Raw genomic sequence first — 14,805 nt, 5'->3', positions numbered from 1 at the left:
AAAAGCAAGTACTTCTGTACTTCAACTTAAGTAAAAATCTGACTTAGCAACTTTCACTTTGGAGTAATTGACAAAGTGCATCTATACTTTCGCGTTTTTGAAAAAAGGAATTACTTTGTCCACCTCTGCACATTTGTAAACCTTTATTTAAGCCATATTGTAGCTGTAAAACAAAAAATTAAACATTTTGAAATATCTTATGTAGCACTTCTAGGGTATTTAGGTGTCCAGCTTTATATTAATTTCTATTAAATCGTAATGAAGAGCAACGTTTCTGGTTCATAGTATTTTATGAAACTGCAAATATACTTACTAGCAGCTGACAGATGGTGAACATTAGCCTGGGAGAACCCAGATGAACCATTGGCAAATTTGAACTTGCTCTGCAAGTCTGTATGGCAAAGAGGCCATTCAAAAACCGCCTGCCTCACAACCGTTGAGGCAAGCTTAACATAATGACATCGAAAACGTTTTTGAAAAACTCATCGCCTTCATTGCTCTGATTGGTATTAGGTCTGTCCAATTGCGTTCAGAGGCATTTTGATCAGCGTCCGTTGGTGACGCCCCTTGGAAATGGGAGGTGAATGAAGCTTGACCAGACCCAATTTCAATTGAGATAATGTCTGGTGCTAACCAGGCTAGGTGAACAGGACACAGAGAGCGCACTTTTCTGCAATCAGTAAAAAGCTGATGTTTTAATTTTTTATATATATTCTTTTGAATATTACAAGAAACGTCCAGTGTGTATACAATGTATATACTTTATTTCGGTTCCTTTTCTCTGTTTACAGGTGTGTACTATATGGAATGTTGTACTACAGGCTGGGTGGCACACTGTCCTGGGCTAGAAAGATGGGAAATTCCTTTTTTTTTATAATAAAAAAGAAAGAAATCTGACTTTAGGAGTAAAATACTTAAGGACAGTTTTACATCAATACAAAGATAAAACAAAACAAAAAAGAGGGAGGTTGAGCGGAGAGACACAATGCCAAAGACAATTAAGAGCAAGTATGCTTGTTAAATCAAATAAGGCAACACTCCACAGCTTGATTATGTGAACACATCAATCATGGCCTTAGAAAATTCAAGGACCTGGTCTGCCCTTTTGAATCACATGGCACATTACCATCCTTAATAATGGCATATAAAAAACAAACAAACAAACAAACAAAAAAAGTGGCACTCCCAGATCGAGGCCAAAACGGATTTGCACCACATCTGGGCTTGAACTGGCAGCCAGTGTTGCCAGATTGGGTTGAGTGATTTCCGCCCAATCACGCTCAAAAACCCACCCTCAAGCAAAAAACCGCCCCAACAACGATTTTGTCATAATGATCCATTCAACTAAAATTTTTATTTGCCCGCATAAAGCTTATTTTTCCCCTACCGATAAGGTCAAAAGAAATTGGGCACCCGCCCAATCTGGCAACACTGCTGGCAGCGATCTGGGCAGCCACTCTTGCCTTCCAACTAAGCAGCATTCAGGACATCACGGGAACATTTGGGACGAACTGGCGTCTCTCGTTGGCCTTGTGTCCTCCTGGGTCCTAGTGCTGAAGCTTTGACTGGTCCGGATGACCCAGCGTCAGGGCAGAACTTCGAGAGGGGGAAATGAGACCGAGACACTAAAGTCCAGAAAGAGTCCAGAAACACTTAATGGCATGAATTGGCTAATTAAAGGCTTTTACACACTTCAAGTTTTCAATTATGTTTGCACTTTAAATATATAGTCATTTATTTCTTCATTTACTATCTACATAAATCACTGCAGTTATTTAAGGCTAAACCCTATAATCCACCCTAAATACCAACCCCAATGACCTTTCACCCTCCCGTGTGACCTCCACCCAGTTATGACCTTTGACCCCACACATTAAGCAGCCACAGGGCATCAGAGACCAATTTCTTCACCTATACATCCCTCCCCACTGAGAGCCACTGGACTGACACCTGTTCTGTTAGTTTCTTAGCATGACCACATAAACTAACTGTTTGGTCATTACAGGTGCTGTGAGTTGTGGGGTGATGAGTGAGGAAGGCTAATCTGTTACTGTCCTTTCATTGGCGGACCGGTCACTGATTGTAAGAGAATGTAAGCGTTCACCTCACAGAAACCTGGGCCAGGGGGAGCCCTAGAGGTGGGATGTGTTGGTCTTGTGTAAAGGGTTTTGGTTCCTTTCTGCGCTCAGGTACAAAACAAAGAATCAAAAAAATCAGCAACTAAGAAAACAAAAGACACATACTATGTGTAAATCTGTTACGTCTTCACTGTGCCAATGTGTACAAGCAGTCTGTGTTTTGCAATGTCACAGGTGTCTGAGAAAGTCAGTCAGTTCAAAGCCCGCCAAGAGGACAACAGAACTGAACTGGTCGTGAACTAACTGGATATATTCCAGAACAATTGGCTAGGTAAACCTAGAATCGGAAACGGAATCAGAATCAGAATCAGATTATGAACCAGAATCAAATCAGATCTGAATCTGACTCTGGAGTCACCTGCTAGCAGGAAAGGTATATTGTTCGTGTCTTCTACAACACCTGCAGTGACACACAGGCTAGGCAAAATTAATCATGTGTTATCCAGTTGTGTATCGTTCATCCCACAGTTAAAATAGTCAAAACACAACAAACATCTATCAAGGGACTTTGCCCTGAATTGGAGGGCTGTGTGAAAGCCAAGGAGAAAAAAATATATAATAAAAAATCCTCTTATTTCGTTTTCATTTGGAGCACAACATTTGAAATCATGTCGGCAGACCTAACATCAGATATTATATCAATGTAGTGTTGAGGGGCGTGACTGTACATCAACACAACTAATTATTTGTGTATGCGTGTGCACGCACACAAACACACACACACACACACACACACACACACACACACACACACACACACACACACACATCAAAGGCTCTATTTCAAGGATGATAACACAATGTTAATGTACCAATACTACAATGTGTGCAGCCAAATATTTCTCAAGTTATACTGAACCTAAAGTCAGCTAATTAATATACTCTGATTCACTGCCATGCACTGCTGAGCAACCAGGAATTAGTCCAAGTTTAAACCTCAGCCTAGTTGTCTGCCTTAACTCTGGTGTAAATATTAGGATAAACACAATCAGGATTGGGATTTTAAAAACTGTTACTACCCTCAAAATAGAGCCATGAGTCTTCAGCTATCCTAATCCCACCCCACGTACTGTACAGCACACACTGTGGGCACGAATGCAATCTTCACTGAGTAGAGGCGGAAAGAGTCGAGTCGAGGGGATCAAACATGGAACAGCAGAACACCAACAGAACGCTGGTAACAAAGAGAAAAAAGAAGACATTCTTTGGCAAGAAGCAGTTTGAAATGAGTCCCATTCCAACCTTGTCAACAATAAAATATGCCAATGTCAGAGCACGCACACACTCTCACTCACTCACACACACACTCACACACACACACACACACACACACACCAGTGAGGGCAGATAAGCTAGTGGTGGGCACCCCTGCGTTCATATTTACCACCCAAGAAGAACATGGCATGCCCTTTTGAGGTTGCACAGTAAACAACTGTTTTTTTCCCCTGTGAGGTCACAGACACTATGGAACACTTCCTGTGAGGTCACACAAGTAAGGAGGGCCTCTTTTTATGAGGTCACAAAGACAGAACGCTTCATTGTCATGACGATGAGTGCCACCCTTTTCTAGGGTCCTTAATGCGTCACAGTTCCATCTGTGACCTCACAATCGGGTTTTTTTTTCCAGTCCACCAGAGAATGAGGCTGTAAACAGGGCACATAGCAAAACAATGCACACAGAAGCACGGAGAGCTGAGGGCCGGAGGGCTCTGCTTCTCCAACCCTCGGCCCCGCCCTCCGCTCGTCAGTCCAGCAAACAATAAATAAAAGAAGCATACGGGGGCCAGTGAGGCTCTGCAGAAAGAAGAGAGAGAGAGCAATAAAGAGTGGGAAAGAAAAAGTGAGAGAGAGAGAAAGCTACGGGGGCCTCCAAACACTGGAAAATACAACCATCACTCGTCAGTGTGCTCTCTCTCTCTGGAGTCATCTTGAGTCCAGACTCACTCCATCAGACATCACCGTTCAGAATCCAGCATCATTACCAAAACAACAATACAGACAACAGCAACAACAACAATTACTACTACACCAACAACAACAAACAGAAATGAAAAGAAAAAAAGTCCAGTGCTTGGAAATCTGCCCATTTCCTCCTCCTCCTCCTCCTCTTCCTCCTCCTTTTCTCTCCTCAGACCGTGTCCTGCAGGAACAGACTGGCAGACTGGCGCCCCCCTGTGGACAGGCGTTGCCGTGGCGGGGTGGACAGGCCCTACCAGACCTCGCAGCGGTGGCCCGAGTTCATGAGGGAGCCGCGGGCACACTGGAAGTGCTCGGCGAATTCCGGCGAGTTGGACAGGGTGCCGATGACGCGGTACTTGGGGGGGCTGTGGGAGTCGGTCACCAGGCCCTCGTGGGCACTCTCAGGGGTACGCACCGAGCACCACACCTGGTGAGCATGAGAGAGGGAGACAGAGAGAGAAAGATGGAGAGAGAAAGAGGGAGAAAAAGAGGGAGAAGAGAGAGCAAAAGAGAAAGAGATAGAGAGAGAGGAAGAGACAGTAAAAGAGAGAGGGAGAGAGGGAAAGGGAGAGAGAGAGTGAGCAAAATAGAGAGAAAAAGAGATAGAGAGAGGGGAGAGACAGTAAAAGAAAGAGAGGGAGAGAGAGTGAGGAAGAGAGGGAGAAAGACAAAGAGGGAGAGAAAGAAAGGGAGAGAGAGTGAGAAAAGTAGTGATGTGAGAAGCCATTGGGCATCTGAGCTTACTAATTTAAGACCATCTGACCTGTGTGTGGACAACAGGGGGTAAAATAAGCACAAATAATATGGCTTGTGTTTTACTGGTGTCTGTACACTTTGTAGTGAATTAACAGATTTAGAGTGGCTAATATATACTGCTGTGCTGCTGATACCTTTCAAATGAACTCAATAACATCACACTTTCAAAAAGATCCTCCTTTATTCTTTTACCATACTGTGGTCAGATCACTGGCCTGAGCGGACTCACCTGTGCAAAGCCCACGAAGAACAGCTGGTCATTGGTGAGATTTACCGCTGGTAGCCTCTTTTCCTCTCCATACGTTTGAACCCACGACTTGTAGGCCTGCAAACACCACCACGAGTTTAGCAGTACACAAAAAGCACCATGGCAACAGATAGCCCACAAAGATGGAAAGTTAGGGATTAGAAAGTGATTTTTTTCCAAAAGAAAAACTACCACATCTGTTATCATATCATCTGTTATCATTAGCCACTACACTACCACATCTGTTATCATTAGCCACTACACTACCACATCTGTTATCATTAGCCACTACAATACCACATCTGTTATCATTAGCCACTACACTACCACATCTGTTATCATATCATTAGCCACTACACTACCACATCTGTTATCATTAGCCACTACACTACCACATCTGTTATCATTAGCCACTACACTACCACATCTGTTATCATATCATTAGCCACTACACTACCACATCTGTTATCATTAGCCACTACACTACCACATCTGTTATCATATCATTAGCCACTACACTACCACATCTGTTATCATATCATTAGCCACTACACTACCACATCTGTTATCATATCAGTTCCTTAGCTACTACACTACCACATCTGTTATCATATCATTAGCCACTACACTACCACATCTGTTATCATATTATAAGCCACTACACTACCACATCTGTTATCATTAGCCACTACCCTACCACATATGTTATCATTAGCCACTACACTACCACATCTGTTATCATATCATTAGCCACTACACTACCACATCTGTTATCATATCAGTTCCTTAGCTACTACACTACCACATCTGTTATCATATCATTAGCCACTACACTACCACATCTGTTATCATATTATTAGCCACTACACTACCACATCTGTTATCATTAGCCACTACCCTACCACATATGTTATCATTAGCCACTACACTACCACATCTGTTATCATATCATTAGCCACTACACTACCACATCTGTTATCATATAAGTTCCTTAGCTACCACACTACCACATATGTTATCATTAGCTACTACACTACCACATCTGTTATCATATCATTAGCTACTACACTACCACATCTGTTATCATATCAGTTCCTTAGCTACTACACTACCACATCTGTTATCATATCATTAGCCACTACACTACCACATCTGTTATCATATCATTAGCCACTACACTACCACATCTGTTATCATTAGCCACTACACTACCACATCTGTTATCATATCATTAGCCACTACACTACCACATCTGTTATCATATCATTAGCCACTACACTACCACATCTGTTTTCATATCAGTTCCTTAGCTACTACACTACCACATCTGTTATCATATAATTAGCCACTACACTACCACATCTGTTATCATATTATTAGCCACTACACTACCACATCTGTTATCATTAGCCACTACCCTACCACATATGTTATCATTAGCCACTACACTACCACATCTGTTATCATATCATTAGCCACTACACTACCACATCTGTTATCATATCAGTTCCTTAGCTACTACACTACCACATCTTATCATATCATTAGCCACTACACTACCACATCTGTTATCATATTATTAGCCACTACACTACCACATCTGTTATCATTAGCCACTACCCTACCACATATGTTATCATTAGCCACTACACTACCACATCTGTTATCATATCATTAGCCACTACACTACCAAATCTGTTATCATATAAGTTCCTTAGCTACCACACTACCACATATGTTATCATAAGCTACTACACTACCACATCTGTTATCATATCATTAGCTCCTACACTACCACATCTGTTATCATATCAGTTCCTTAGCTACTACACTACCACATCTGTTATCATATCATTAGCCACTACACTACCACATCTGTTATCATATCATTAGCCACTACACTACCACATCTGTTATCATATCATTAGCCACTACACTACCACATCTGTTATCATATCAGTTCCTTAGCTACTACACTACCACATCTGTTATCATATCATTAGCCACTACACTACCACATCTGTTATCATATTATTAGCCACTACACTACCACATCTGTTATCATTAGCCACTACCCTACCACATATGTTATCATTAGCCACTACACTACCACATCTGTTATCATATCATTAGCCACTACACTACCACATCTGTTATCATATCAGTTCCTTAGCTACTACACTACCACATCTGTTATCATATCATTAGCCACTACACTACCACATCTGTTATCATATCATTAGCCACTACACTACCACATCTGTTATCATTAGCCACTACACTACCACATCTGTTATCACATCATTAGCCACTACCCTACCACATCTGTTATCATTAGCTACTACACTACCACATATGTTATCATTAGCCACTACACTACCACATCTGTTATCATATCATTAGCCACTACACTACCACATCTGTTATCATATCAGTTCCTTAGCTACTACACTACCACATATGTTATCATTAGCTACTACACTACCACATCTGTTATCATATCATTAGCCACTACACTATCACATCTGTTATCATATCATTAGCTACTACACTACCACATCTGTTATCATATAAGTTCCTTAGCTACTACACTACCACATGTGTTATCATTAGCCACTACACTACCACATCTGTTATCATATCATTAGCTCCTACACTACCACATCTGTTATCATATCAGTTCCTTAGCTACTACACTACCACATATGTTATCATTAGCCACTACACTACCACATCTGTTATCATATCATTAGCCACTACACTACCACATCTGTTATCATATCATTAGCCACTACACTACCACATCTGTTATCATTAGCCACTACCCTACCACATCTGTTATCATTAGCTACTACACTACCACATATGTTATCATTAGCCACTACACTACCACATCTGTTATCATATCATTAGCTACTACACTACCACATCTGTTATCATTAGCCACTACACTACCACATCTGTTATCATATCATTAGCTACTACACTACCACATCTGTTATCATATCATTAGCCACTACACTACCACATCTGTTATCACATCAGTTCCTTAGCCACTACACTACCACTGTCCAGTTCCAGTACTGCTTACATGATATGCCGCCTTGAGGCCTCCGTTGTCGGCGATGTTCTCCCCGAGGGTCTGCTTGCCGTTGATGTGTTCTCCGTTGATGGTGTACTGGGAGTACTGCTCCACCATGCACTCGGTCCTGTTCTTAAAGGCGTCCACTGAGGAATTCTGCCACCATGGTCGAAGGTTCCCGTCCTTGTCGTACTCCCTCCCTGAGGGACATAATGAAGCGGACACACGTCACTCTTGTCTGTGTGAGATTATTCTCCAGGCATTGGCTTTCCGCTCGAGCTTATGTGTGAATGTGACTTCGGCTCTACACGGACTCTGATGAATACCAACCTTGGTCATCAAATGCATGAGTGAGTTCATGTCCCATTACCACTCCAATGCCTCCAAAGTTCAAGGCTCTGGATGATAAACACAAACACAAACACAAACACGCACACGATTATATTAGGCCCATTCTAAACATTTTTATAAATGATTTACAAATGAGTTCTGTTGACACACACACACATACAAACAAACAAACAAACAAACAAACAAACACACACACACACACACACACACACACACACTCACTTGGGGTGGTCGTGGGCATAAAAGGGTGCCTGTAGGATTCCCGCGGGGAACACAATGCCATTCTTGGTGGGCATGTAGTAGGCGTTCACTGCGGGCGGAGTCATACTCCACCTGTGGAGAACAGTATGGTATTAATGTACAAGATACATTAGGGTGGAGGGTAGTGCACACAAACACAAACAAGCACAAACACACAGACACAGACACAGACACAGACACACACAAAGAACAGCATGTTTTAAAAAGACACCTGATACAGACACAGTACAGTACACATCTATTGCCACTGTTGTGCTGTGAACTCACTGGTCTTTATTAGGGGGCTTCCGCAGCTGATCGGCCATCACCCGGGCGGAGAAGTTGTAGAAGTTTAGCATATTCTGGAAGAAGTTGTCCTCCGACACGTCATACTGCTCAAACAAAAACACAAAGCAACAACACCACCAATGAGCATCTCCATGACCCCACCAATGAGCATCTCCATGACACCATCTCCATGACACCACTAATGAGCATCTCCATGACACCAACGATGAGCATCTCCATGACAACACCGATGAGCATCGCCATGATCAGAGTGGATAACAGCTTCATGCACTGGACTTGAAGAGAGAACTCAACTTTACTCCCTCCAATTAATCCACACACAGAGTTGACCATCTCCCCCTGCCTCTTGCCCAAAGCTACACTACACTTCCCTCTTGTCCAGTTCACTGCATTATAGATCAGTCTTGTTCAAACAGGGTCCTTATTAAGTCTTACTCTGAAGAGTATCAGTGAACAAACATAAATCATTTCTTCTATCTGCCAGTAGCAGAAAGGAGAACCTCTCTCCCACTCTTTTTTTTCTCTCTCTCTCTCTCTCGCTCTGATGAGACATTAAACAGCACAGCTCTATTCTCAGCTCACAGCTCTGTAGACAGACAGACAGACGGACAGCGCTGCCCAGCACTAAACACATTTTAACCTAATTAGTGCCCACATTCACTAATGAGTGTGTGAGGGAGCTGCAGAATGCACGGCTCCTCCTAATTAGCTTACAGGGGCCTGCCTTGCACCCAGCATGGGCAGTGGGGAGAGGAGGCCAGGCAGGCAGAAGGCGGCTCTGGCCCCAGTCTTCCCCGGGTCCGGTGCAGGTCTGGCTCAGGCCTAGTTTGACTGTCACAGTAATACGTGGAGACTCTGCTCTTGGTCATATCTATTCCCCATTGATGGGGTCAATGTAGAGGTGGTAAGCACCTACAAGTATCTGGGTCTCCACCTGGACAATAAACTGGACTGGTCAGCCAACACTGATGCAGTCTACAAGAAAGGGCAGAGCAGGCTGTACTTCCTGAGGAGGTTGCGCTCCTTCAATGTGTGCAGCAAGCTCCTCAGGATGTTCTACCAGTCTGTTGTTGTCAGCATCCTCTTCTATGCAGTGGTATGCTGGGGAGGAAGTACAAAGAAGAAGGATGCGGGGCAAATTGACAGGCTGGTAAGGAAAGCTGGCTCTGTAGTGGGAGCTGAACTGGAGTGCATCACTTCACTATCTGACAAAAGGACCCTGAACAAACTGATCAACATCTTGGACAATGAGTGTCACCCACTCCAGTACTATTGTTAAGCAGAAGAGCCTGATCAGCTGGAGACTTCGCTCCCTGCCTTGCACAACAGACAGACTGAGGAAGTCATTTGTCCCCAGGGGCATTGAACTGTTCAATGCTTCACTTAAGGGAAGAGGAGAGATAGACTTCTCTGCATAGTCTGTCTGCCTCTTCACCCCCTCCATGTTTGGATACTGTCTGTCCACTAGCCACTTTTTACCACTGTCTTTCGGCCTCACTGTTTGCGTGCTATTTTAGCACATTAGCACATATGCATAACCCCCTCCTTCATGCCACAGCCCGGGCTGTGGCCACACTTATACCTTTTTCTTAAAATAGTTTTATATATATATATATATATATATATATATATATATATATATATATATATAGAGAGATATATAGACTTTATTCTTGCACCGTTGGACTTACTCATTTGCACTATCACCATGACACTCACTCACACAGAGCATCTTACCTTACCTTACTATGCACAGAGAATCACAGGCTCAGTCCCTGCCTCAGTCATTGCAAGCGCCTCTTGATTAATTAATCACCACTATGTGGATACTGTTTTTAGAATTGATTTAGATTAAGTGTTAGTTAGTGTTAGTATAATTTGTATTTTAGTATATTTAGTATATTCTTTATCTTCTACTGTCCTTATTGCTTAGTTGTGTTTTTATATTATATACTTTTAATTACTGTTTCTGCTGTTAGTGAATGTGTGTGTGTTGTCTGTATGCTACTGAGACCTTGAATTTCCCCTGGGGATCAATAAAGTATCTATCTATCTATCTATTGGGCTGAAGAGAGTAACCCAAATCTGCCAAATCAAATTCTTCTGGCCTTGTCAGTGTGGCTAATCAACAATTTCTCTCTCCATCTCTCTCTCTCTCTCTACCACTCTCTCTCTCTCTCTCTGGTGTGTGTGTGACTCCTCACCCCATCATAGACGTCGTCCAGCTCCTTCGAGTCCAGGATGAAGTCAGGAAATCCAATCATGTCATATATGGCATCAGCCTGACAGAACACAGACACATCAGGTACAATTAACTGCATTATCAGGCATGAATGCCATTATAAAACAACTCATTTGTTCACAGCACTAAGGTAAGCTAAGGACAGGGCATCCCACTATATTCATTCTGAATAAAGAATCTGAAGAAAGAAGGAAAACTTTGAATTTCATTCTTAGTTTTGGACCATGATGCCTAACCAAATGCCCATGTACCTGCCTGTAGTCACTCTGTCTGTGAGTGTATGTGTATGTGTGTGTGTGTGTGCCTGTGTGTGTGTGTGAGAGAGTGTGAGTAAGTCAACTCTGGCTCATCCATGCTACCTTGTCCTTGGCCGCCTGTCGAGTCTGGTCATCCATCCAGCGCAGGTTGTCCAGCGAGTCCTTAAACGCGGAGCGGATCTCATTGATCATCTCCTCGGCCTGGGAGAAGAGAGAGAAGAAAGAGCTTTAAAAAGATAAAACAGCTGAGTGAAGAGAACCTTCAGTGTGAACAATGCATGCAGTACATATGATGACCACAGGGTGGCAATAGAGGACTTCTCAGTCCAGACGGTTGTCACATGGACAACATCCAAGATGGGCTCAGCTCAGCTCAGCGCAACACGTTTCATATCTTCCTTCATCACCATGACGTCAGCCTATTCCTCAGGTTATTGCAAACAATGTCAGCTCTTCTCCCAGTACAGCAGAGTAGAAGCCTACTGAATGCATTATTTAGACTGAGCAGGAGGGCACGGGTGCGTTCGGCTGGACTGAGCTCTGTGTTTTGTGCACAGTGGTGCGGGAACGTTCGGCTGAGCTGAGCTCTGTGTTTTGTGCACAGCTGTGTTGTGCGTTCGGCTGGGCTCTGTGTTTTGTGCACAGTTGTGCGGGTGCGTTCGGCTGGGCTGAGCTCTGTGTTTTGTGCGTTCGGCTGGACTGAGCTCTGTGTTTTGTGCACAGTGGTGCGGGAACGTTCGGCTGGACTGAGCTCTGTGTTTTGTGCACAGCTGTGCGGGTGCGTTCGGCTGTACTCACAATCTCCTTGCTCTGTTTGTCGAATGTGGCTTTGACAAAGAGGGCGCCGAGGGCAAAGCCCAGCGTGTCGTCCGTGCTCGCAATGCAAGTCTGCCACCGAGGCGTGCACGACTAAGGAGGGACAGCACAAACAAACAAACACACACACACACACAACAACATAAACACACAAACAGCCTTAGAACAGCAGACCCCTCATAGGTAACACATATAAACAGTTTTACTGAGACAACAGGACATGCCACATCCTTTACCGCTTTGAGGATGTGAGAATATGAATACATATATATATATATATATATATATATATATATATATATATATATATATATATATATATATATATACACAAAAATATAAATATATACAGTATATACATACATACACACACACATTATGCATTTTTGTGTATATGTAAGTGGGTTGTGAATTTATATAGGCTTCTCTGTGTTTGCAACTGCTTTGTGTTTGACTGATGGTGCTGTTCAGCCCTGCACATGCCCAGGCTTGAACCCACAACTTGCAGCCCCAGTGGATCAAGAGGCAAGCGCACTAGCAAGGGAGCTAAAGCCCAAGAGTGCTAGCATGCTAGCAACTCTTACTAGCACTTCTCTGAAGGCATCAGGGAGGCAGGTCTACTAACTTAAGCTACATACTGTACTGCTATCGTAGCAGATAGATAGATAGAGATAGATAGATAGATAGATAGATAGATAGAGCCACACAGAGCTACTGAGCAGGCTGCCACTCTTGTTGGCCGAACCGCCACCTTTCAAATGTGGGCCTTACTTCATCTCTACAGCCAAGCAGGAGCCAAGCAGAGCAGAGCAGAGCAGACAGGTCCAGACTCGCACCTTCTTGGTTCCGTACAGGCTCTCCAGCAGCTTGTCCTGGGCGTTCTCAAAGCGCTGGTCCAGGCTGGTCACTCCCTTCTGCGCCAGGTTCCACATCATGTAGTTATTCAGCAGACTGGAGAGAGTGGGAGGGAGTGGGAGAGTGGATAAAGAGAAGAAAAGAGGTAAGGAGACTGAATGAGTGGAGAGCGATTGAGTGGGGATAAAGACTTCATTTGAATTGGGCCAGGAAGCCCAAAAGGTCAGCCATGCAATCTGCTGCAGGAATGTAGCATCCCCACACAAAGGGCTCCTAGCCTGCTGTGGGAGGGAGGATTTTTAGCACCGCTAGCCCCCGGGTTGTGACTTCCAAACAAATACAGCATTATCAGCAATACAGCAATACAGCATTATCAGAGCTGCTGATCTAGCACTTGGAGTTATGTGCCCAAAACAAACCTTGACTCTGGGTCTTAGAGAGCGATATCCTAGAGATAGCACAACCCAGAACAACAGAGCCCTCCATTCACTAGTGCTACTATGGCACTGCATGCTAGTGCTACAACTCAAAGACTACACTATATGATACTGCATGCTAATGCTACAACTCAAAGACTACACTATATGATACTGCATGCTAATGCTACAACTCAAAGACTACACTATATGGCACTGCATGCTAATGCTACAACTCAAAGACTACACTATATGATACTGCATGCATTCTACTGTAAGGACACACTTTAGTGTAACTATGGCAGTCCAACTCTCCCCACAGTCTTTTTCTGAGAGATATTTCTATTTTACTTTATTTACATTTTAGATTCTATTCCAATTCCACATGTATGTATATAAGTGTTCTGTATCATTATATATTATGAGAATAGAGGGAAGTCCATTGTCAGCTATCTGTCTACACTATATGCCTATCTACACTATATGCCTATCTACAGTATCTACACTATATGCCTATAATGTATATGCAAGTCAATAGCTTGAGGAAATTACTTCACTATAATCTTTAATGAAGACTGCTGTTGGACGAGAGCTCAGTTGGAGATGATCTCCATCGGCACTGCAGGTGTGAGTCTCCTGTCACCTGAGCTGACCCCTCACCTGTGGTCCGTCTTGTTGATGAGTTCGGACACCTGCTGCAGGTACTCCTTAGCATAGACCACCACCGGCTCTGTGTCGTTCAGCTCCAACGGCGACAGCGCCGAGTTCAGGTAGTCCAGCCAATCCACCGCCGGGGCCAGCAACTAAAGGTCAGAGGTGAAGGGTCAAATCTGTACTAAGCAATCAACACCACATTTGATATGCACTCTAAGCTACGTTCCAATGAAGCCATCTTAGACTATTTATACAATTTTACAAGCAGTCTCTGACAATCTGCAATAAAAGATGATGTTTATGGAGTAACATGCACTGGAACAGACTAAACATCTGATGACATGAGCAGCACACCGTCGCCCACATAGACTATAACGAGAGCAGACCAAGAGAGATGCCTGCTTCTGTCTCAGAGACCAGAACTAAACAAAACCGCTGCGAGCGGTTTTAACTCCAACTGGAGCGAGAGAGAGGGCAAGAGAG

The 14,805-nt window shown here is 43.4% G+C and overlaps 1 protein-coding gene across 3 annotated transcripts in view; it reads right to left on the bottom strand.

Moving 5' to 3' along the window:
* Nucleotides 1–741: 741 nt before the first annotated feature.
* ece2b (endothelin converting enzyme 2b) overlaps nt 742–14,805 on the bottom strand; it is an 82,400-nt gene continuing 68,336 nt past the window's right edge. For all 3 annotated transcript variants that reach the window (XM_048265026.1, XM_048265027.1, XM_048265028.1), the window contains 11 exons: nt 14,329–14,471; nt 13,234–13,348; nt 12,380–12,490; nt 11,684–11,782; nt 11,287–11,364; nt 9,062–9,165; nt 8,756–8,866; nt 8,513–8,580; nt 8,192–8,382; nt 5,083–5,178; nt 742–4,524 (listed from right to left, as the gene is read on the bottom strand). In XM_048265026.1, the coding sequence (XP_048120983.1) occupies nt 4,348–4,524; nt 5,083–5,178; nt 8,192–8,382; nt 8,513–8,580; nt 8,756–8,866; nt 9,062–9,165; nt 11,287–11,364; nt 11,684–11,782; nt 12,380–12,490; nt 13,234–13,348; nt 14,329–14,471 (1,293 nt within the window). In that variant the 3' untranslated portion in view covers nt 742–4,347. The remainder of the gene's footprint in view (nt 4,525–5,082; nt 5,179–8,191; nt 8,383–8,512; nt 8,581–8,755; nt 8,867–9,061; nt 9,166–11,286; nt 11,365–11,683; nt 11,783–12,379; nt 12,491–13,233; nt 13,349–14,328; nt 14,472–14,805) is intronic.

This window comes from Alosa alosa, chromosome 15 (genome assembly GCF_017589495.1).
Source record: "Alosa alosa isolate M-15738 ecotype Scorff River chromosome 15, AALO_Geno_1.1, whole genome shotgun sequence".
In the NCBI taxonomy this organism is placed as follows: Eukaryota; Metazoa; Chordata; class Actinopteri; order Clupeiformes; family Clupeidae; genus Alosa; species Alosa alosa.
Note: the sequence above shows the minus strand (reverse complement) of the source record. Positions and strands in the feature narration are given on the sequence as shown.